Genomic DNA, 22491 nt, shown 5'->3' with positions numbered 1-22491 from the left:
GGAAGAGGATTTTCCCATGGTTTGTTGCTGCCATGTTTTCCTAGCGTCCTTTGGAACCTCTAGGCTCAGCACCATCTACATCTTCTTTGTGTTGACAGTTCCCACCCTCAAGGCTGACCTATGGTGTATCAGTGGCCAATACCAGATTCCTCTTCTCTCCTTCTAAAGCATCATAAGATTTAAGTCATCCACTCAGCACCGATGGATGCAGTGGTGCAGGATCAGACCCGTTTTCCAGATGTGCAAACAGAGCTCAAAGGTATTTGATTTTGTATTACCCAGGCCACCAATTTTTGTCCTTCCTGCTGAGATTTGAGAGTAGGAAAGAAATGAAAGTAAGCCACAGAAGATATAGAGAGGAAGAGAACATAAGTGACTGAAGTAAGTATAACATCTCCCAGGAAAAAAAGCTACCAGAAAACAATTGCCAATTGTCACCGTGCATTCATTTCAGCTTATTTCCAACACACTGTAATAAAACCAAACCTCTCTCAGGAGACTGTCTGGAGAGTCTGAGGTGGATAATCTACAGCGTGAGAGGACTGAGAGGGAGGGGGACTACTGAGTACTTCCTTCAGTCTTAGTGCAGATCAAATATGAGCTCTCTCTGCATGGGGACTGCAAGCCAGCCCCACAGAAAACAATGCCCCAGACTGGATGTCTACTAAAATAAGTGCAAATGTACAGAGAAATATAGAAGGCTGTTCACAGCAACAGGCTCCACCAACACATCAGATGAACTGACCTCCTCAATAGCATGTGAAGGGGCCCAATACAGATGTTCTTGGGGCATGTCTGTGCCACATACCAATGCCCCTGTCATTCAGTGGGTGGCACAAATAGCCCATTGCAATGAACCCAAAGAACCAACAGAGAAAGTGCTAGAAACCCAGAGCTCTCATCGTCAGGCAAACGAAAAGCTGGAGTGCCACAGACAAATACTGCTGTTCGTGTAACAGGAACACAGGAGGATATGGAAAATGGATGTTGGCCAGAAGCAGCATCAGCAGGCATCGATGCTGGGCAGAGCTTCTGCAGATTGGGTCCTGCTGGACAGATCCAGCAGTGGGGGAAATTGCAATATCCTGTGAGTATCTGACTTTAAAAGAACGGTGGATACCCTCCAGTGAAATCCACAGCGTCTTATTCTGGATTTCATCTGAATATCATCAAATTCTACAGAATGCAGTTCAAGCCTACAGTTTCCACTGGGGTTTTGACCAGGAAACTTTCCTCAGGGACGTTTGCTGGAGGAAAACATCATCTCTCCAACAGATGTTACAACCCTAAGTCTCACACTGAAAATGCTTCAGACAGCATGTGGCCCTTGGGAGATTTCAGTGATGGAAGATGGGAAATGAAAGTGGATGTGAAGATGCAAGGAGAAGATGCGATGAGAGTGAGGTTGTTTGTGGTGGATTGAGACCTACTTGCAGGAGGCAGAACAGGGCCCATCAGTCCAACATGATGTCAGCATCCTAGGGTAGATGACATTTTTAGAGCCTATAGGCTCATCCATTTACTCTACAGACAGCCAAGAACACACCATCTTCTCTACTGTACCAGTTCTGAATCATGGCACTGTTTGTATATCCTATGAGTCTGGCCCAGTTTCTGTTCTAAGTTACACTAGGAAATATTTGGAATAGTTCCCCCGGAGCCAAGAAGATTGCTCTCGATTGATGCCAAAGGAAGCAAGCTACGGCTCAAGAGCCTTGATGGAGAAAACACATCCATAGCACTGAGTCGCATCTGTGAATCATACCACCGCTCTGCCCTTTGCTGAGCGCATCGCTCTGGGTCTCACTTAGAAAAGGCCCAGGGCAGCCGCCACAGGAGCTGAGAGCCACCCTTCCACATCATCATCTTTACACTCAGAAGCTTTCCCAATGAGGAGCTTCAAGGACTAACTGCAGCAACCCCAATGAGCGGTAACCGGGGGCTGAGATTTCCAGAAGCTCTTCAGCACCCATAGTAATCACCGCAGACAATAGGAGTTGCAAATGATCAGCAAAGTTGGCTGAAGGGTTGAACAGAGTGGCTCTGTCACAGCGCCCTAACCCCAGACCCACAGACACTTCTCCCCTGCTGTCTCTTGGCAATTACAGATTAAAAAGATAAATAAAAGCCACGACTTGTATGCAACCTCCCAACTCATTCTGTAGCCATGGTCTATTAGCACAGCTCCTCTGACCGTCATGCATGGAGAATTGTTAAGGGCCAAGTCCTACGCTGGCATCTGCAATGCAGACCTCATCGTCTCCACACAAACTTCACCCTTGGTGGTTTTCTGCTGTGCTTTTTGCTCTTTCTCCCCACACCAAATTCTCCTTGGCACAGACAGAAGAGACAGAAAGGATTTCTGCAGCACAGAAACAGTTCTGAAAGGACTACTTTGCCTGATATTCCCAGCGTCACAACCACATGGTTCTGTTCACCTGATTTATGCCTTTCAGTTGCAGCATGACCACAGGATGCAGAATGCAGTGTAACATATTCCCTATGCATTTTCCTATAGTATGTTGGCGTTCTTTTTTTTCTTTTTTTTTCCTTAAAATAATCAGGAAAGCACAAATACCCGATCTCATGCTTGGAAAAAAATTGAGAGTTAAAAAAAAAGCATGTTGTCCCTGAGCACTTATCCCTGAGCACATCAGAGAAACTGCTACAGGGTCTCACGTGCCTCAGGAAAGAAGGGGGAAAGTGAACTTATGTCAGGAGTCTGTTTTCACTGGAATTGGGATCTCTCTGGAGCTCAAGGCTGTTTGTTCTGAATGAAATCATCTGCTGCTGAAAGGCTCAATAACACTCCTGAATGAAGCTTTCTACCTATGCAAACTTATTAACTTTTGTTCTGGGAAACCAGAGGGGGAAAAGTCACCACGGAGGTCTTGCAAAGAGGAGCCACAGAGAGGTCTGGGCTCACACACATCCACGTCCGCCCCACAGAACGCCCATCCCTGGGGGGCCCAGGACAACGTGCTGCTCCTTCTTGGCCACAGCACAGATGGAGATGGAGGGAGAGCCCTCAACAAGGCACTCAAGACCTTGCTCTGAGCTCACACTTGGCTCTCAAAGTTGTCTCTCTTCCCTGCTTTGTCTTCCTCCCCCCGGCCCCTGCTGTCTGCCATCAAAGGGGGAGGAATCACCATCACCCAGAGCTGCTATACACCACTGCAAGACCTGAGCTGAGTAAAATAATGTTAGACCCAGCAAGCCAGCCTTTAACCTGTGCTCACATCTGCTGACAGGCACAGCTCTTCAGGCCCAGGTGGAGCTCCTCTCTCATAACTCCAGCTATTGAAAGGTAGGTGTTCACCCTAAGCACATCGCTCAGACTGCAGGCAAGGCAGGGAGGATCCCTCAGCCCAACCTACGCCCATATCACTCATGACTCTCATTGTCACCACCTTCTCAAAAGCAGTTTTGCTCTCTGGAAGCCCCTTTTGCACAGAGGGAGCCTTGAAAACCAGCCCAGCCAGGGGTCACTGTTTCTGGATGGTATCTTCAGCCACTTGCTGCCACCAGGTCCGTGCCCCAACAGACATGGTAGTATCAGTGCTGGGAGCACATCTCAGGGCTCAGGCCTCCTTCAATGCTTCCCCAAGACATGCAGTGATGGAGATGAGAAGGGGAGCACTCCAGCCATAGCTGGCATGACTTTCCCTAAGCCCACCATGCTCTGAGCTCACACACCCTGCTGGCAGGGTTCCCTTCCTCTAGGCCTGCTCTCAGCTCTGAAATGTCCCTCTGTGCTGGAAGTTAGGACACAGTTAAGAAAACAAAGATGCCTAGGCTTTCCTCAGCATGAAAAATTAATTCCCTCCATGGCTACACCCCCTAATGAGATGATCACTGACCTGATGAATGTCAGGTCACCGCTTCCCAGGACTAAAGGCTGTGCACTGTTTTGTAAAAGTGTGCGTTTTTTTTCCAGCTACCTTTTTTTCCCTGTAATGAAGAAACTGCCCTAAAAGTATGTTCTCTGAGAGCACACGCAGCCATCACTCCCCCAAAGCCTATGTACCAACATCTGCCAGCCAGTGGAGAAAACAGCCTCATTACACGTGTGTATACACACATACATTGTATTTAGATATATATTTATATATGAAACATAAAACCACAGAGGTATATCAAACTTCTCTAACATACTCAGTGCTGAATGGTTATTTGTCTCATATATACATCACTTACATGTTTTGATATCTTAATACATTTTGTATGAGTTGTGATACATAAAAAGCCTACGAGCGTGAGTGCTTATGTGTCTGTATTTACAACCCTGGATGGGTCTTCATCATAATATAATCACCTGATCCCACTCTCTTGTTAAAAAAAATGACATCTTTGTAAGGGTACAAAGTTATTTTCATGTAATCTGTACAGAGGATAAGTTATTAAGGAAGCAAGCACCAGAAAATATCCTATAAAGTCAAATGCTATGGGTTTTAACCCTTTCCACCATGTCAGGTCTGAGCATATGTGTTTATATATTCCAAGTACTTCTGTTCACTGTATCAGAGTATGACCACAGGCCCCACGGAAAAATGCCAAGCCATTTTTAGCACAAGCTCAGCATGGCTAGGTGCCATGCTCTTCATATGTCATGAAGCCCTTCTAATAGTCCACACTGTTTTACCTTTTCCCCCCCTCCTCCAAAAAACCCACAATGAACGTAAACCTTCAAATCTTCCCATTGGCTGTAATGAAAGGGTGGTTTAGAAGAAAAAAAAAAAGAAACAACAAAGTTTTGGGACATCATTACTCAAGCTCCAGGAAAGGTTGGGAGGCTGGCATCGGTTGTGCCAATAGGATCTGTGCAAAGGGTGGGCAGCAGGGAACACCAGGCACATTCAGGAATGGTTTAGAATGAGAAGAGTAAGTGCTTTATGTGTGTGTGTGTGTGTGTGTGTGTGTGTGTGTGTGTGTGTGTATGTGTGTATGTATGTATGTATATATATATACAGGCTTTTTCGGATCTGAGCCTGAGAGTGGTTTTACACAAATGTACACTTGCCCACTCCATTTTGGTAAGGTTATGGGTGTATCGAACAAGGTTCTGGGTTTGCAGGATTACAGGTATCATTTGGTCCCCACCTTTTGCATGGCTGTAAGATATATGGGTCACCAAATATAGCAACTGTAAGACTTGTGGGTCTGCATAGACATCAGCTCCCAAGGCAGCAGTGACCACTTGCAGCCTGAGGGGATCAGCTCCAAGTTCCTGGGCTGCCTGTGGTTGGATGCCTCCAGAAGGTGACAGCATGGGCCCCTACAGCCCTCTGCTCAAAGCCAGCTTCTCTGCTTCCAGAGAACAAGGGATCTAAATCACTCCTGCTCTCCTGGATGGAAAATGCTATATTGAGCCTCTACATCTGTCTTAGGTGTAATCACGGGTATGGCAAAGTTCCTGCAAAACATTTGCACCAGGAAGTAAGTTGACACGTGTATGAAGTTCCAAGTCAAGTGAAAGGCACGAAGTTAATTACCAGCAGAGCTTGACATTTAGAAAAGGACTTTAAACAGGATTTTTAAACAGGATTTAGGCATAAAGTTTCAGCCTACGTATTTACATCCAAAACGGAGATCCAAAAAGACCTCTTCAGCCACCTGGCCCTGGAGATCCCAACATTTACTAACACCTTCCTGTTTCACCCTGAAGCCACTGTGTCTATAGCCCTGCTTTGAGAATCCAAGACTGACCAGGAAAACACATCCTTCCTGCCTAAGACCCTCTGAACGTCAGAAACCAACACAATGCACCAAATCTCCAGGGGCATCTAGAGAACCCTTAACAAACCTGCTCTCAGAACAGGGCTGAGACCTTTGGCGCTATTGCACTGCCAGCTGGGGATAAAATATCCCTGTGCCCCCGTGGCCACAAACCCTGCCTCTGCAACCCAAGCATTAAAACTGGAGTGGGAAGTTGTGGATGTTGGCCTCACATTGGAATGGTATTTCACCAACTTGAGGTAAAAGGCACAAGAAGATGCCAGAGAAGGGACTGTCACCACATCCTTGTTCGCTCACCCACCAGTGACACACAAAGCAGAGCCTGGAGTTCTCACGGGGCTGGGGATCCCTGTGATGGATGCATGCATTACCTCTGCATCCTGGACATCCTGTGGAGCTCCATGTCATCGCTGCCGCGGAAACCTTTTGCGAAGGGGTTGTTCTCAATCTTCAGCTGAGTGATCTGAAAGGGAGGAAACACAATGGGTTCATTGCGAGTCCAAGGCACGGCCAGGGAGAGAGGGGATGTTGTTTATTAAACCCAAGCCAGTTGGGATGGTGGGGGAAAGACACTTTCGGGAACTCAAGTCATCCTTCAGCTTAGGCTCTTAGCACTCCAGATGGAGCTTCCTCCAGCTCTCTGCAGTGGAAAAATATCTCTTGTCAACAGCCTCTCACTTCCCTCAGGCTTGCCCCATACCTAACACACAGAATTCTCACCAGAGGAAAGCTGCTTTCTGAAAGTTCCGTACCATCTTTTTGCTGCACTGAGCAGAGGGCTGGTGATGAAAGTGGCATTGCCCAAACGAATTTCACTAACACCAGCAGATATTTTCTCATCTGTACATAACCGTAACCGAAACCTCTCAAACCCTAGAGCCCACTCAGCCAAGGCTCACCCTTTCTGATTTCAGAGCTGCTATTCACACTCCAGGAGCACTGCAGCTGACATGCTTCCCCACCCAGCTGCACACCTGCAGCCACAAATTCGGAACATTTATCTCCCAGTTCACTATAGAACAAATTAAGGGGGGTCTGCTTTGCTCAACTAGTTGTCTACATTCAGAGTCTGAAGTTAGCTAGCGTGAATTTTCTTCAGTCACCTAACTTTGGTCCTCCTGCAACATCAAACTTGAACATTTAAAGCATCTGCTATAGAGAATGTCCCTTTATCCATACCAACTCTGTTGCAGAGGTGCAGTCTTCTCCTTCCGATACTTTCCCTCAGGTCTTAGGCAAGGATACAGGTTTTCTCACCCTCAGGCTGACATTGAAGCAGATATCACCTGTGGGCCAGCAACACTCCCCACCACACTTGTGATCTTCTACAAGCTCCCATTGCTGTGCCACATTTGCTGCAAGTGCTTTGGTGGCTCTGCAGAGCAGAGCTGAGGCTGAATCAGGTGTGCGATTCCCTGAGAGCCACCCAGGACCGGCTGCTCCTCCAGAGCTGGCATGGCAAAGCAAAGGCAGCATGAGTTTTGTCTCACTCGACAGGAACACAGCCATGAAGTCGCTGCTGTATGAAACAAATCTGTCTGCAGTATGCAGCCAGGGTCAGCAACCAGGGAGTACCAGCCTTGCAGGGAGAGGAGAGGGCCAGCCTCTGTGCAAAGCCCCATACCAACCTACAGCTTATATTATATATATCAAATACATAGGCGGCAAAGGCAGCAGTTTCCCTTCTTCCCTTTCTCCATCACTGCCAGGCAGACTGAGCGCAGGGCCAAGAGCAGGGAGACCCCTGAGCTTGGAGCAGCTTCACGCCCTCACTGTCCTTCCTTTGCGCTGCTGGTGAGCCAACGGGAAGGGAAGAGCTCGGGACTGATGGTGGGAGAACAGAAAGAGGTTCATGCTCACCAAGCCGAGCACACACAACTGGACCCACCTCTTTGCCAAAATTCAAAGAGAGAAATCTGGCCCGGCCAGTGTCAATAGCAAGCCCTGCCAGGTGTCTACGCTACCAGCTCATTTTGTTTTTTCTCATTGTATAGCATGTTTTTTCCAAAGGCTAGTTGTTTACTTGATTTTTTTTGCCTAATTCAGCCCCAGATCTCACACAGTCCCCATCACCCACGTACACGTGTCCCCACAGGCACTCCCATTAAGTCAGGCCCTAATTCACCACACAAACAGGCGCTGCTTTTTTTTGTCACGCATTTCAGATTTCAAAGCGGAGTCTGAACAAACAACCCATTTGGACCAATCTGCCATTTGAGCTGTTGTCTAGCAGTAAACCAGTGATGTATTTTGTAATTAAAAGCCCCAAACTGTTAGAAAACAGCTGTGTACGTTGCAAAGTAACTGCCTATCAGTTTCAACCGCTGAGGTGGTGACACTTCTATAGTGAATAATAGGCATTATTCAACTTGTGGAAGGTTCCATTTAACCTGCATTCTGAAACACACTAAATGTACGGGTTGTCCTCACTTGCCGAACCCAATGGCAATATTTGCTTGCATAAGAGAAGTCCTTCACGGAGTGAGGATTTACAGTATTGGCACCAGCACACAACCGTACAAAGACGCGGATTCATCCCAACCTAACCGAAGGCTCTTTAACCAAGGCGCCTGCACAGAGGACCTCAGCTCCCAGTGTTCCTGCTGGAATCAAGGGAGGAGATGGGGATTGCTGGAGGGCAGGCGGGCTCTGGGGTGGGCAGCGTTGCCCAAATTCACTGTGTTCACTGAAGAAGGAGCCACCAACATGCAAGCCCCTTAGTTAAGCATCGCAGCTAACTGCCCTTTTTGACAAATCAAGCCTTCAGTCCCCCACATAACGTTGGCAAAATATCATACAAGACCTTCATCTTGCAAAAACATTGCTTTACTTAGTAGAGAAACCTCCTAACTCTCTTTGGAAACGCTTCGAAACAATGGGATGAATGTATGTGTTGAGAGCAGAAAGCCCCCTGTAGATCACCTGGAACTGCAAACACCCTAAAACAAAGGATCTGCTGCGTTGGAGGGATCTAAAACCTCAGAGGTTCAGAAGACTCTAAGTTAGATCTGAGCTCTGTGGTGGGCAGCCTCCAGATGGGTTTCCAAGTGGTTTCTCTGGATAACACTTAGGGGCATCAGCCCTAGCATTGAATCTAAGTCAGTTTTAGCAAAAACAAAAAACAAAAAAAAAAAGTGCAACAAATTAGAAAATAGAGAGCAAGCTGGTGAGCCTCTCATTTAGAAAACAGCCTCTGGAAGATATTTTGTTTGGCTGCTTTTTCTCTGACTTCAAAACTATTCAGAAGTGGAAAAGCAAACAAATGGGTGGAAATTGCCTTCTTCTGGATCAGCTTTGCCACAGCAAAACTCTGTTTAATTGACTGTAATTCGTTGGGGGTGGGGACAAAAAGGCTGTCAGAAAGTCAAATGACAGTGACATCATTTTAAAATAAATAAATAAGTGAATGCCACGTCCTGCAAGGTCATTCAGACAGAACGCTTGGGGCTATATCACATAGCACACATTCAACAAAAACGTAGGGTTTTGTTTATTGATTTGTGACTGGAAGAAACTGATGGCAAAGTTATGTTCTGGCCACTGATTGCTGGTGCTGCTGCAGACCCCTCAGTGACAAGCGCTTTCCCAGTGCAGCCTTCCCAGTCTGCAGTCCTCAGTGCCTGTCTGACCTATGGGTTCATCTTCACTTTAACGGGAAGCGACAGTTCCCAATGAAATCTCAGCGCCGCTCCTCCGCGCCTTTCTCTGGGCTAACTGACCACAAAGCACGTCTGCTGAGACATTTCCAACGGCATCTCTTGCTCCAGCATGATAAAATTGAGCGTTGCATCTAGTTAGGTGGAAGAAATGCACCGTCTTTGCATTTTTTGTTCTTGCACAGCCACGTGTTTACACGGGTATGTGTCTCTAGATTCATTAGCACTGCTACAGCCAGGGTCAAACTATCACTCTGTATTGATAAGGTTTCTCTCCATTGCTTCTAACTGATAAACTTTGTTAGGGCTGAGATGTTCCACACCAGCAGTTTGCTGTGGTCTCCTTTCTGTTTACGTACTTTCCTATCAACCAAACCAATCCCACGCTTTCTGAGCACCGCAGCCAAGGGGAAACACACTGCTCTGACCCTCTGGAGCCTATTCCAAAGCCATCCCAAAGCTGGGCATTTTGGAAAATCCCCACAGGTGCTGGGAGTAACCAGGAGGCTGAGCTCCAGCCTTGAAAGCACAGAGCCTTTTTCTTCTGTGCTGTCACGTACCCCAGGTGGGAACCAAGTCAGCGTGGAGGAGGAAGCCAAACCAGAGCGGTGTGAAGGGAAGGACTGAATGAAGACAAGGTGGCTGCTGAAGCTGCGTGCATCTGGCTGGGGCAGGCAGAGCAACTGGATGGGGAATGGGGACTGTGAGCCCAAGGGAAAGGCTGGCAGGGGGGAGAGAATACTGAACCCAGAGGGCAGTGAAGGAAATGGGAGGGACTGTGAGCCAGTGACTGGTCAGAGCAACTGGTGTGAGACAGAGGGGCCCATTGAGGAAGCTGCTGGCTGAACTGGGAGGCAGGGACAGAAGGCAAGAAGAGACAGACCCTGCACAGTGCTTGGGTGGGGAGGAGGTGGAAGAAGGTGAGAGTGGGGAGAGCTGTGGTGCCCAGGGTCCCCTCAGAGAGGGAAGGCATAAGCCCAAGGGCCCCAGGCCGAGTAGGGACAGGCTGGAGGACAGGACTGGGCCCAGTCCCTATACTGAGGCACTCCATGGGATGCCAGCTGGACCATGTACCCGTGGCCTCTGATATCCTGAAATGATGGATGCAGTCCCCTGCAGTAGGAGAGCCAAGCTCTGAAACAGAGTATCCCGAGCCCCAAGAGCTGCCCTCCTCAAAAGAACGGAAAGCCTTCCCTGGTTGTCCACATCACTGTGGTGCCTGCAGCATCCCAGCTAGTGCTGATGTTACCCAAAAGGAATTTGGGCTACTGAGAATGATGAATAACTTGGGGGGAAAAAATCAGCATAAAACCGGATATCCTGAGGGAAGGAAAACCAATATAAAGCCCAAGTCCAGCTAACAGGGAAAGTAGGTTGTAAAAATTAATGAGAATAATTGTTGTGAATTCTCGCTTTTGAAAGAACCCTCAAGAGGACAGAACCTTAATTATTTCTGTCTATTAGGGTTCATTTCCTGGTCCTAAGTAGAGAGCTAGTACCTAATAACTAGTAACACAATGATTTAAGCTACAGCAAAATGTTACTTAACTGTAGGGGAAGTTAATATTTGGGAATCTACCTGATTGCAAGCACCCATTGTGTAAACGGCAAGGAAATGAAACATGCATGTGACCTATTTTAACACCTCGATATTTCTGGGGTCTTTTTTCAGGGCTGCAGTGAGGGGGGAGGTGGCCGACCCAGCTGCTGACAAGGCCACTGAAAACTTTACAGAAACGTTCTTCGTAGCTGAGCCCTTCTTTTGGGGAGCAGGCTGGGGAGGGGGAGAGCCCAGCGGGCTTAAATATCTTTGCAGGCTGCCTAAAATATCAGGGGAAATAAGCACAAGCCCTGTATTGGGATCGCAGCTGTGCTCTTGAAATGAATGGACTGATCCGCAATCAGACAGGTATTTCTGTAAGCTATGTAAGCATCAAATCAAATGCGGTTATGAGCGAGTCATACAATTAATACTACACCATACTACAACGTCGTACAAGTATAATGTAGTTTTTGAAAGCACACGCGTGTGTAGATTAGTGTGTGTGCCTGTGTATGAAATTGTGTGTGTAAAATGAATTGCTGTATAAAGATGGTGTGTAATTGCACGGACAGGAGAATCTGTGTGAAGGGTGCTCTACAGGTGATGGATGGAAGTGAGAGAGGTGGCAATAAGTGAGTATGAATAGGTAGTGTACAGAGAGACACGAGGACGGACGGACAGACCAACCCTCCTGCTGAGCTCCACAGACACAGCCTGTGATCATTTATGGCAACAGGAAGCACAACCCAAAGACACACTTGGCCCCAAAAACACCCCGCTGTGACAGCAGAACTGGGGCTTGTGCCCGCAGAGCAGCCCTACATGGGACGGACGTCACCATTCCACAGTGCCAGTGCCAGCTGCACCCTGGTGCTGCGCCTCCTCGGCACAGGGGCAAGCTGCAGATTTTATTCCCTTCCCTGGAGGGAGATGCCATTTAGGGTAGATCATTCCCTGGTTTATTTTTATGGCCCTATCTTTCTCAACTGGGGCTTTATCTTGGGGCTACAGCCATTCTTTCGCTTGCTCCCCCAATGACTCAAGACAGCAAGGAGAGGAATGCGTGCAATGGGGGGGAGGGATGTGAGAGCATGTAAAATGTGTAGGGGGTGTGTAAAATATGTAGTAGTGTCTGTGTGCATGTGCGTGTGTCTGCAGGGATGCGAGCGCGTGTGCATCTGTAGAGATTCATGTGCTCGTCAGTGTGTATGTTTTGACAGAGACGGATACGCAGATGTCATTCCTTATCAACCAGATGTTGTTGATTTACAATCAAATATCCCTGCTCCTCCTAATATGGCAGTTTTCCCAAACTACTGTACTTACATGTTTTTGCTTTGCTTCGTTTTATTTGCATGGCAATTTTTCCCCCCTACATAACAGTCCTATTTTTCTTCAAAGGAAAGCAATTAAATTCAGGCCTGTTTTCTCATAGGGAAATGCATTTAAAGCAAGCAGTATGTCCTGTTTTATTAACTCCCCATTCTATTAATATTATTTTCTTTCTCCGAATCCATCAAGCAGAAGTTAAACTTGATTTTATAGCATCCACAACGGAGTTATAATTTAAGGCATAATTTGGCAAGGGCTCAACTTGGATTCAGTCTGCTTGTCCTGGCTGTGCCAGCAGCTCCTATTTTAAAGGGCAGGGACGTATTTTCTTTTCTCCCTGGTTACGGTGAAACACTCTTTCTTCTCCAGCCTACCTCCGCTCTCTGCAGCTCCCCGGCCAACCGATGGATAGAGGAAACGCGACCATTTCATGCACGTTTAGTAGCTTCCCCATTACATCTCTAGGAAAGCATCCAGAATTCAACTAAGGTCTTATCTGACCTTTCTCCATTTGCAAAAATAACGGTATGCTTTCACTCTGTTGAGCATAAGAGAGACATTCTACCTGCCCTCAAGTCCAAGCAAAAACCCTGCTTTCAATGCCATTATGGGAGCCCTCTCAGAGGCACCCCAAGGAAGCCTAAATTGACACATTTTCATACATTTTGCTTTGTTTTGCTCGGGCAGGGGCTGACTCCAGGCTCAGAGCCTCCCTTCCTGCCAGGGTCTCACTGCCCTTGGTCAATGGGGACAGAGCCGTCCCCAAACAAAGGGACAGAGCACAGCCAGCTGGGGTTATCAGAGCTCCGGCCACAGAGGGGAGCGCCCAGCTCCCTTCTCCAGCACCAGATTACAGCCTTTGACTGATGTGGGGAAAGAAGATAAAACCAACTTCCTCGGTTGGTTGCCTCTACTCTGAGCAAGCCATCCTGTTCGAGCTCATTCCCCCTTGGCGCGCCTTGAGCCCCTTCTTTGGATGCTTTGTGCGCATTGCCAGGAATAGCAGTGGGGACAGGGACAGGACAAATCTGGATGGATGGGGAGAGGTGTGGGGAAAAGAAGGGAGCTGAGACTATGGCAAGTGAGGGAGATGATGGTGGAGTGAGGAGGACCTCAAAAGGAGTTGTGTCAGGAGGGAGTGAGGAAGAAGAGACATAGTTTGCCAGCGTGAAGGCCCGGCCCAGCCCTCACCTTGTGGTTTTGGTAGGAGGTAACAGCGATGAAGGCAGTCTCGGGGAAGACATGGGTGCAGAAGGCAGTGTTCTTGGAGCCAAAGCCGTTGTTCTCATCCGCCTTCACGATGTGGAGCCGGGGCTGGTATTTGTGCATGGAGTTCAGGATGATCTGGGCATGGGGAGAAGGAGAGGAGAGACCATGGGAATGGAGGGGGCACAACTCGGCGCATTCCCAAGCCATACAACTTTGTGACGGAGAGAGGAGGCAGAGAGGGACTTCTAATCCCTTCCCCAAAAGATTCTCCCACTTCAGGACTCCCCGGAAGGGATGAGGGAGGGAACATCTCTCCAGGAAAACATTTCCCCCCATAGACAAGGAGTCCATCAGGGACCCTAACACATGTTCCCACGACTGGAGGGGACTCTGCCTTTCACAGCACCTCCAGCACGGGTGCCTCAAGCTTCCCAGCAATCCAGCAAAACAAGGGGTGAGAAGCAGAGAAATCTGTGTGTCCGCCCCCCCACCACGCCACCCGCAGAGGATGGGGCAGGAGGGTGGTGGGGAGGGAAGCGCTGTGCTCAAGATAAAAAGCGGCCCCTGCTCCGTACCGGGTTAATCTCCGGGGACAGTGGCGGGGATGGGGACGGTGGGGGGGAGGATCCGCGCCGATAATGACCGGACCCTGGCGACAGCGAGACGCAGCGCGCCCCAACGCCAGACCCCGACCGCCTGGCCGCCTCCCCTGTCCCGGGGGTTTAGGCAAATTGCTTTGACATCCGGGAAAGCCGTAGACATCAACGGTGAACGATCTAATGGTTTTTAATTTCATTACCGCGACTCTAATTGAGAGGCTCCCGGTGCAGCTCCGCCTCTGAAGTTCCTATTGTCCCAGCGGCCCGGCTCTGCTTGCAGGGACTTCTCCCCAGAGCCGCCTGCTCGCAGCTGGGGGTGCGTGGCCCCGGGACCTGACCGGATCCCACCCCAAAAATCGACCCCATCCAAACAAAATTATTAAAAAAGAAAAAAAAGAAATCAGCAGCACTTGCAAAACATCTTAATTCGGGTCCCAAGGGAAAATAAATAAATAATAAATAAATAAATAAACCGACCAACCGCTGAATTGGAGAGGGAAAGCGCGGCTCGGACAGTGATGCTCAGCGCTCAAGTGCGCTGCGGGCTCGGCTGGTTCCCCCCCCCGCCCCCCGCCAGACAGGATTTAGAAATACGAGGTTTTCGGCGTTAAAAAGTGAAAACAGAAGGAAGAAGGGAAAAAAAGAAGCTTGAGGGAAAAAAAAAAAGTGAAACCGAAGCGTTGAAATGAGACGGGAGAAAAATGTGTTCTTGGAAAAGGATGGTGGGATCTGGAGTCATATACTCGCTTAAGTAATTATATATATTTTTATAGATATATATTTATAATTCATAGGCGCATATATACATTTGCTCAGAGAAACTCATGTCTTTGGAGACCTCCGAAGGTGGGCTACTTCTGACTGCAGAATTCACACAAACTTTCACGGCCCCTTGGGTCCCACAATGGTTGGTGGTGGGATTTGGCTTTTTCTTTTTTTCTTTTCGGATTGAGCGATCCACGTGGTTTTAGGTCCTATTTCCTCGAATAATTATGCGTGATTAATTTTTACCTGTTAGCCAAATCCATGGAAGCTGCGAGCAGATTTTAAGGCTCTCAGACTCCCCTTCGGGTTAAAATCAAGTAGCTAAAGCGTCATTGAAGCCAGGCACTGCGTCGGGCTTCAGGTCTGTAGTCAATTCCCACACAGTACTGTGAAATAAATCCTAAAAAAATGGGCTACGTATCCTTTTTTTCTGGAGGGGGGAGGTCATCACTGGGGCTCATCCTGTCTTACCAGGGGAGAAGATAATAGCCCACCCAGATAATGGATTTATACTGTAAGATCGGTGGCTCTGGCAATGCGACGTCAGTCGTAGGGACACGATTGTTCGTGGGACTCCATAGTCGCCCTGTGAAGCGCGGATCCGCGTCTCCCGACCCCATCCCAGCCCGGTACTCACATGTCCGAAGGGGTCAAGGTGGTTGTTGGTGAGCTTGAGCTTCTGGAAGGAAACCAACTGCCTCATCCAGTGGGCTCCAGTAGCGGGGGAGTCGGGGTGCACGTAGAGGCGGCCGGGCATGGCCGGTTCTGCCTTCCCGGTCACGGACCTGCGTGGGACAGAGGCGCTGAGCTCCCACCCGTGGGGTCCCCCCTCCTGCCCCCAGCACCGTGGTGCCCGGCGGTCTTCGGGGAAAAAAAAAAAAAAAAAAAAAAGACGTTTACGGACACACACAGTGCGCGGAGAATTAATGGAGATCTTTGGCACTTTTCCCGTCGAGATGGCCGTTTCCCCATTTAACCCCATCCTTCCTCCTTCCTAACTACGGACACCCAAACCAGGAGCAAAGAAAACACCGCGTATCCATCCTTCAGCATCTCCCCAACCCGGAGACGCTGCCGCCTGAAGGGTGATTAAACCATTGGCACCAGGATGGCCAACAATGTCACCGTTAAGCAGGATTACAGGTATTGTTCGCTAACTGCAACAGATCGGCTCTCTCTTTTGTTTGTTTGTTTGGGTTTTTTGTTGCTCTTCTCCAGAGGTGCGTCCCCAGACCCTCAGGTACAGCCCAGCAGCCAACAGCAGCATCTCCCACCCTAAAGCCGCCCGGGGTCGGGCAGCCCGACACGAATCAGCACTCCTTCCCTTCCCCCCCCCCCGGCGTGCGTACCATTTATTATCTGCAAATTTGTATCTGTGGTCATCCGCTGGTACAATATCCATCAACAGTATGTACTTCGTTTTTGGATTGAGTCCAGTGACCTTCACTTTGTAACTGGGAAACATACGCCTATAAAAGAAAGAAGTGGGTAAATATAAAAGCAGAGGAGGGGAAGTTTCCCAAGATGGATCTGTGCGTTGTGTGCGGTTTATCAGAAGGTGGAGGGGCCCTGCAGCCAGGCGGGGGCACATCCTGGACAGGTTGGGGGGGGGGGGGGGAGGTGGCTGGGGGGACAGGCAGCTTGGAGAGACGGAATCGTAGTTACGATCCCAGCGGGTTGGTTTCTTCACCTACTCCTCAATTCTCCTATGTATTACCATTTCTTTCACCAATGCTTCGATTCTTTCAAAAAAAAAAAAAAATTAAACAAATCTGGCCGCGAGATCCTTTGGAAGCAATTTACTTTCCTGTTTGCTTAAACTGCTGGAAGAGTAGGGGAAATATGCCAAAAAAAAAAAAAAGTGAAAAAAAATCTATATATTTCTGCAAAAGCACGCGTTTTAAATAAGCACATTTCTCCAAAGCTCCCGTGTGTATCAACCGCTCTGCGCTCAGATGCTGAAAGAACACACGCGCTCAGGTGTAGCACTGAGGACGTGCGTACAGAGACATCAACACACACACCTGACAAATACTTGGAAGCACGCGGATACACACTGAGAACAGCGGCTTTTCGAAATAGTTTCCATTACTGCAAGGCAGGGACTTAAAACACTGCTGTTATTTTAGTTTGAGCTTTCCAAATATTTAAAAATAAAGCAGATGAAAACGTAGACCTTGACTTAAAACACGCATAAACAAAAAGCCCCACACCTCTAAAAATACTGCGCACTTCTCCGGGGCTCGGGTTCTTATCTGTGCGATAGGGCATCTGGGCTGGTGTGCAAATTCACGTGGTAAGAGATGCAGGGGTGGAGGCCGGTGACCACGGCGGAGGGGGAGGGGGGGTGTTATGGGGGTAGATTGAGGGAGAAGAAACCAAATTCCACCCGAACACGGATCTGCGCGTCCACCGCAAACACCTGATCGGCAACGGCGCGACCCCGGGCTTCTCCAGCAATGAGCATAAGGAATTCTATGAAGAAAAACAACTATTCTGTGTCTGCCCCGGTGCTGCGTGCGCTCTCCCCTAAACACCCCACTCTATAAATGTCGGCTTTATAGCTCTCCAGACGACGTTCCTATGCGTTGCGCTATTTGTTTGAAATCTCTGCAAGGTGGTTTATGTCCGTCTCCCTCCTTGCGCTGCTTTCTGAGAGGAAAAAAAAAGAAAAAAAAAATCTGCTTTTCTTCGCTAAGCTTCGGTGTCCCCGAGCGGAGGCAGCGCGCAGCCCGTGTCCCCGCAGGCTCCGGGGGCGGAGGGACAGTGCTGCCAGCAGCTCCGCAGCCGCGCATTTCCCGCACAGGTCGCCCTTTCCAGCAGCAGAGCAAGGCGAGCCATGAGACAGACCCACTCGCAGCCAGATCTATTTCTTTTTTTTTTTCTCCCTCTCCAGGCAAATTTTGGAAGACCACAACAAATACCAGATGACGAGCAAAATGAAAGTCTGACTCGGCGTTGCTTACTGTGCCCTCGCCTTCTAACGCTGCCATTCTTTCTTTGCGGGAGGGGTTTCCCTTTCCAGACCGAGCCTCGGGCAGCGCCAGGTACGGCGGTCCATTTCAAATCGTAGCGAAAATTGCCCCGAGCTCGCAGGTGGGACCGCAGAGATCCTTCCGTTGGGTCTCCCTTGAACAGCCCTCAGAGACCCTAATATTGAGGATAATGCTAAATAACCTCAAACGCACTCGGATACATCCGTGTACACATATCTGTGGATCGGGTTTACTAAGCCGGCCATGGAATCCATTACGCACAGTCCCAATAAAGTTGGATTTGCGAGGCTGTATATTTTTCTACACACCCACGCAGGCGAGCACACACATATAGAAATGTGTATCTGGACGCGGTTAGACACGCATGCTATTTATTTGCGGGCACATCTATTTATGCATCTAAACTGTTACGCTATCGGTATATAAACAGTAGCTTAAGACCACATATACTTTTAAATGGGGTGGTGTGGGTGTTCCGCATATATTCGCCTCAATGAGCGCGTAAGAAATTAGAAGGGTCTGGAAGAAAAAAGAAGAAAGAAAAAAAAAGGAAGTCGTTCCAAAATCGCGGAAGGACAGAGCTGCTCCTTCACTTAGAAATAATGGTAATATTAACGAGATCGCCCAGCGAACGGCTCTAAACAAGGTCAGCGTTTGGCCAAGTGGCTGCAATTCGGCACTTGCCTGGAAAGCTTCCAAAGGCCTGAAATTGGGATTAACGATCCAACTGTTCTGGTTAAGAAAGGAGCCAGAAGAAACAATTTCTTCTCAATCCATCCTCGCAGGGGTGTCACGGAGACCCGGGGCAGCAGCGGGGCTGAGGCCAGGCACCTCCGTTCCGCTGTGGGCACGCACTCCCCACACACACGAACACGCGTGGAGAAGCTCAGGGTGTGTATTTGTGCAAAACTCTCCCCGCAAACACCGAGGAAGGAGAAGGATTCGGCCCCACGGACACAAAGGGCGTGCAGCCGCCTCCCCCCGCTGCCCTGGGGCTGCTTCTTACCTTCCAGCCTTTGTTATGATCATCTCCGTCCCCACCTCGTGAAATTTCAGCCACAGCTCCCGCTCGTGCAAAAACACTTTGATCCCCTCCATGCCCTGCAAAGGAGGAAGGCAGAGCCGTGAGCACCGAGCCCCGAGGAAGCAAAACCAGGGAGGGAAGCAGCCGGGCGGTGGGGCCGGAGTGCGGGGAACGCTTCCTGGGCAGCGCAGGATCCTGAGGGCCCCGATGCTGCGGGAGAGGGGAGGGACGGCCAGGGCCGGCTGGGAGAAATCCCCCCGTGCTGCGGTCGGGAGGCGGACGAAGGAGATTCACATCCTTCTGATGCGTGATTTACACCCGCTTTTGCAGGCTAGGGCCCAATGACTGCGATCCCCGCACCCCTCGGTGCTCGTCTTGTTAGCCCGGTCCGGAGATATTGCTCGGAGCGGGGCGGGAGGGAGACCCGCAGCCTCGCCATAGCCCAGCAGAACCCCCATGCCGAACACATGTACCCCCCTAACGATAACAGCCGAAAACCGAGCAGGCATCGGCCGTGGGGTCTCCTCCCGGGGATTTACCTGCGGCCGCCTAAGGTTCCCGGCGAAAGGAACTCCCCGGCACCGAGCTCCGGGGCTATCTCTGAGCGCTGCCCGCAGTCCGGCTCCGTGGCCCGGCCCTGTCCTCTCGGCAGCGCGGGGAGCACAGCTTGCTGGGGCCCGCCGCTGAGCCCACGTGCGTAACCGCGACTCGCGGGGGTCCGTCGGGTGAGAGTTGGTGTGGATGTACGGGAGGACCCCGGGTGTGCCCAACCCCCAGGTGGCTGAGAACTGCCCACGCATGACACCCACGGCGTGCCCTGGGGTGTGTGGGTGCGGGCAGAGCTGTGTGTAGCCGGGCACACAGGCACAAGTGTGTTCACATGTACGTTTATATGCTTAAGATATGTATGAACATATATACAAATCCACACAGGCATTTGTAAGCACATAGCAAATACGCAGCTATCCGAGTGTGCATCTGCATGTGCATTTGTACACTCAAGCACGGACTGTGCGTGCCTGTCCTTGCACAAGCCGGTCCCTCCCTGTGACATTCGGACTGATTTTTCCCCGCATGTCCCCCCAGCACCCAAACATGCCTCAAAGAACAGCAAAGCAGGAAAGAGCCCACCGTCCTGACTGTCAGGTGAGAGCTTTCCTTCCCGTGAGGCCTAAAATAACTCGTTCCTGCCCAGCTCAGAAGCAGAACTACAGCTGGGACCCGCGGGAAAAACGCAGAAAAATGGCAAAAAAGGAGAGAGGGGGACGAAAGAGTTGGGGGGGGGGGGGGGGGGGGGGGGACTGCGGTCCGCTCCTTACCTGCTGGGTGAAGGCCGCCTGTGGAGAGGTGGGGGCCTTGCTGGTGGTCCCCAGCTGGGGATCCTGCTTGGCCTCAGCCTGCAGCTCCTTGGCCTCCGAGTCAACCGGCGTGCTCGGGAGCCCGAAGCCTTCCTCGGTGTCCGCCATGTTACGAGCTTCCTTCGCCGAATCCCCCACTGCAGGCACACATCGGGGAGAGAGCAGAGATAAGAGGCACATAAGTCAAGGCTGACGCTCAATCAAATATATATACATCTAACGATACACATGCGCTGAGCCCGGCGCTGGGCAGGGCGGGAGGATGAAGCAGCGCTGCCCGCAACTCACTTCCAGCAGCCCGGGGAGGGAAGGAGGCCCTTTAACTTTTGGAGAGGGAGAAATAAAGACTTTTATTTATTATCGCAGCCCGCAAGGGATGATAGGATTTGGGGGTGGGGGATGGGAAGAGGGGAGGCGGTATTATTAAATGCATCTTTTGGACAAGGTAAACAGCCGCCTTCCCGCAGTCCTCTCGGCAGCGCACACGGGGCACCTTGCCGCGGGACCGAACCGCTCAGCACACGCGTGGCCGCGAGGTGGGGTGTCCCCCGGGGGGGGACAGGGCATCCCCATCCCCCGGGCCGATATCGGGCTCGCTGCGGCCGGGGAGGCTGGAAGATCCCCCGTCCTCCCCGGTAGGTGGGAGCCGCTTTCCAGCAGGCAAATGCCACCGCCACGTTACGCCGTTCATATAACCCCAATTTCAAAGAAAATTCAACTTCGTGCACCCCTGCAAAGCGCGACCTTTCCACCAAAATAAAATAAAACAAGTATTTTATCCATCCTCCAAAACCCCAAACTCAAAACGCTGTCCCGAACAGTTGCAAATCAAGCAGGATTGGACGGGCGAGACGATTAAAAAACATCTAAGAAGTGCGGATCAATACGATATGGTGCAAAGTAACGTGCGCACGGACTGCGCATGCAGTGAGCTGAGCCCTAACGGGAGGAAAACTGCACCGGCAGAGCCTGAGAAATCCGCCGCTTACATCTGATGCGAGCAACAAGAGTTTTAAAGGAGGTGTTTTGGGGGAGCTTTGAGGGCTCTATCAGGAATGGTAAAAGTTCCAAACAGAAAGAAAAAAAAGAGAGAGAGAGAGAGAGATAAAAGCAATTGAATTATCTGTTAGTTTTGGTTTTTTTTTTCGTTTGTTTTGAGGAGCTCGGAGTTTTAATAGCTTTTAAAAAACCCCTCTCGCGTGTTTCAAATAAGAGGATTCGGTTTTGAAAGGCCAACCATATGGAGACAATATTGGTTTTAAGTACACGAGAACTGTTTGAAATGAGCCCTCCTTATCCCTGCAACAATATTTAAAAGCCTTTAAAAGAAAACATTAAAAAAGGCAATTTTCCTTTAAATGCAGAGGAAAATTGGGAGTGGAAAGGAGGGGGAGAAAATGCTCTTCCCTGCTAGTGGTGGGTAATATATACATACACGTATGTATAATTTAAAAGGACAAAAAGCAAAGGGACTTCGGGTCCACAACTCCAGAGCTAAAGATCGCTGATAGAAAGGCCCCGTGCCACCTCCCTCCCCCTCCCTTCTCCAGCGCTCCGTTCCCACAGCGCGGGGCAGGAGAACGGCGCCCGGTGGGGACTGCGCGGAAAATGCGCGGCCGGGAACCCGCGGACACCGAGTGCAGCCCTAAAGCTGCCGAGCCACAGACCGTAGGGATTTCTCTTCCCCTCCTCCTCTTTTTTTTCCCCAGCTGTTTGGGTTTGGTTTTTATTATTATTATTATTATTATTATTATTATTATTATTATTATTTTCCTTTTTTCCCCCCTCTCCTTTTTGCTACAGCCTCGGAAACCCCCACTATCCATTTTGAATCGACCTCCCTCCAGCGAGGATCTATTCTTCCCCTTCAGCCTGCAAAGTTAGGAGGCGGGTGGGAGGGAAAAGGCACGTTTATTAAAACAAAGAGGGACCCAGATATGGCAGCGCAGGGGACGATCCCCACTACCCGTGTCGGCGGGTCGGGGTATAATTAAGCAGATTTAAAAAAATAATCATAATAAACCGAGGGGTGACGGTGGGGGAAAAAAAAAAAAAAAAAGAACCCAACAACTAAGAGCAATTGGCGAGCTACAGCTTCTGATTTTTTTTTTCCCCTTTAAAGAGCTTCTGAGAAGAAATGGAGCTTGACAGAACCAGGCCGCGATGGCTGTATGAAAAAACGCATCCCGCTTCGCTAAAGTAGCACCGAGCTGGTTCGCAATATATATATATGTGTATATATATATATATATATAAAGAAAAAAAAGGAAACC

At 49.7% G+C, this 22491-nt stretch overlaps 1 protein-coding gene across 2 annotated transcripts in view; it reads right to left on the bottom strand.

Moving 5' to 3' along the window:
• Positions 1–22491, bottom strand: part of TBX5 (T-box 5) — a 40990-nt gene that overhangs the window by 13494 nt on the left and 5005 nt on the right. For both annotated transcript variants that reach the window (NM_204173.1, XM_015294831.4), the window contains 6 exon segments: positions 6108–6199; positions 13459–13611; positions 15478–15625; positions 16190–16309; positions 18843–18937; positions 20180–20355. In NM_204173.1, the coding sequence (NP_989504.1) occupies positions 6108–6199; positions 13459–13611; positions 15478–15625; positions 16190–16309; positions 18843–18937; positions 20180–20326 (755 nt within the window). In that variant the 5' untranslated portion in view covers positions 20327–20355.

The sequence above is a fragment of the Gallus gallus genome, chromosome 15, assembly GCF_016699485.2.
Source record: "Gallus gallus isolate bGalGal1 chromosome 15, bGalGal1.mat.broiler.GRCg7b, whole genome shotgun sequence".
Taxonomy (NCBI): domain Eukaryota; kingdom Metazoa; phylum Chordata; class Aves; order Galliformes; family Phasianidae; genus Gallus; species Gallus gallus.
The sequence above is the reverse complement of the archived record's forward strand: the minus strand, read 5'-3'. Positions and strand labels throughout refer to the sequence as shown.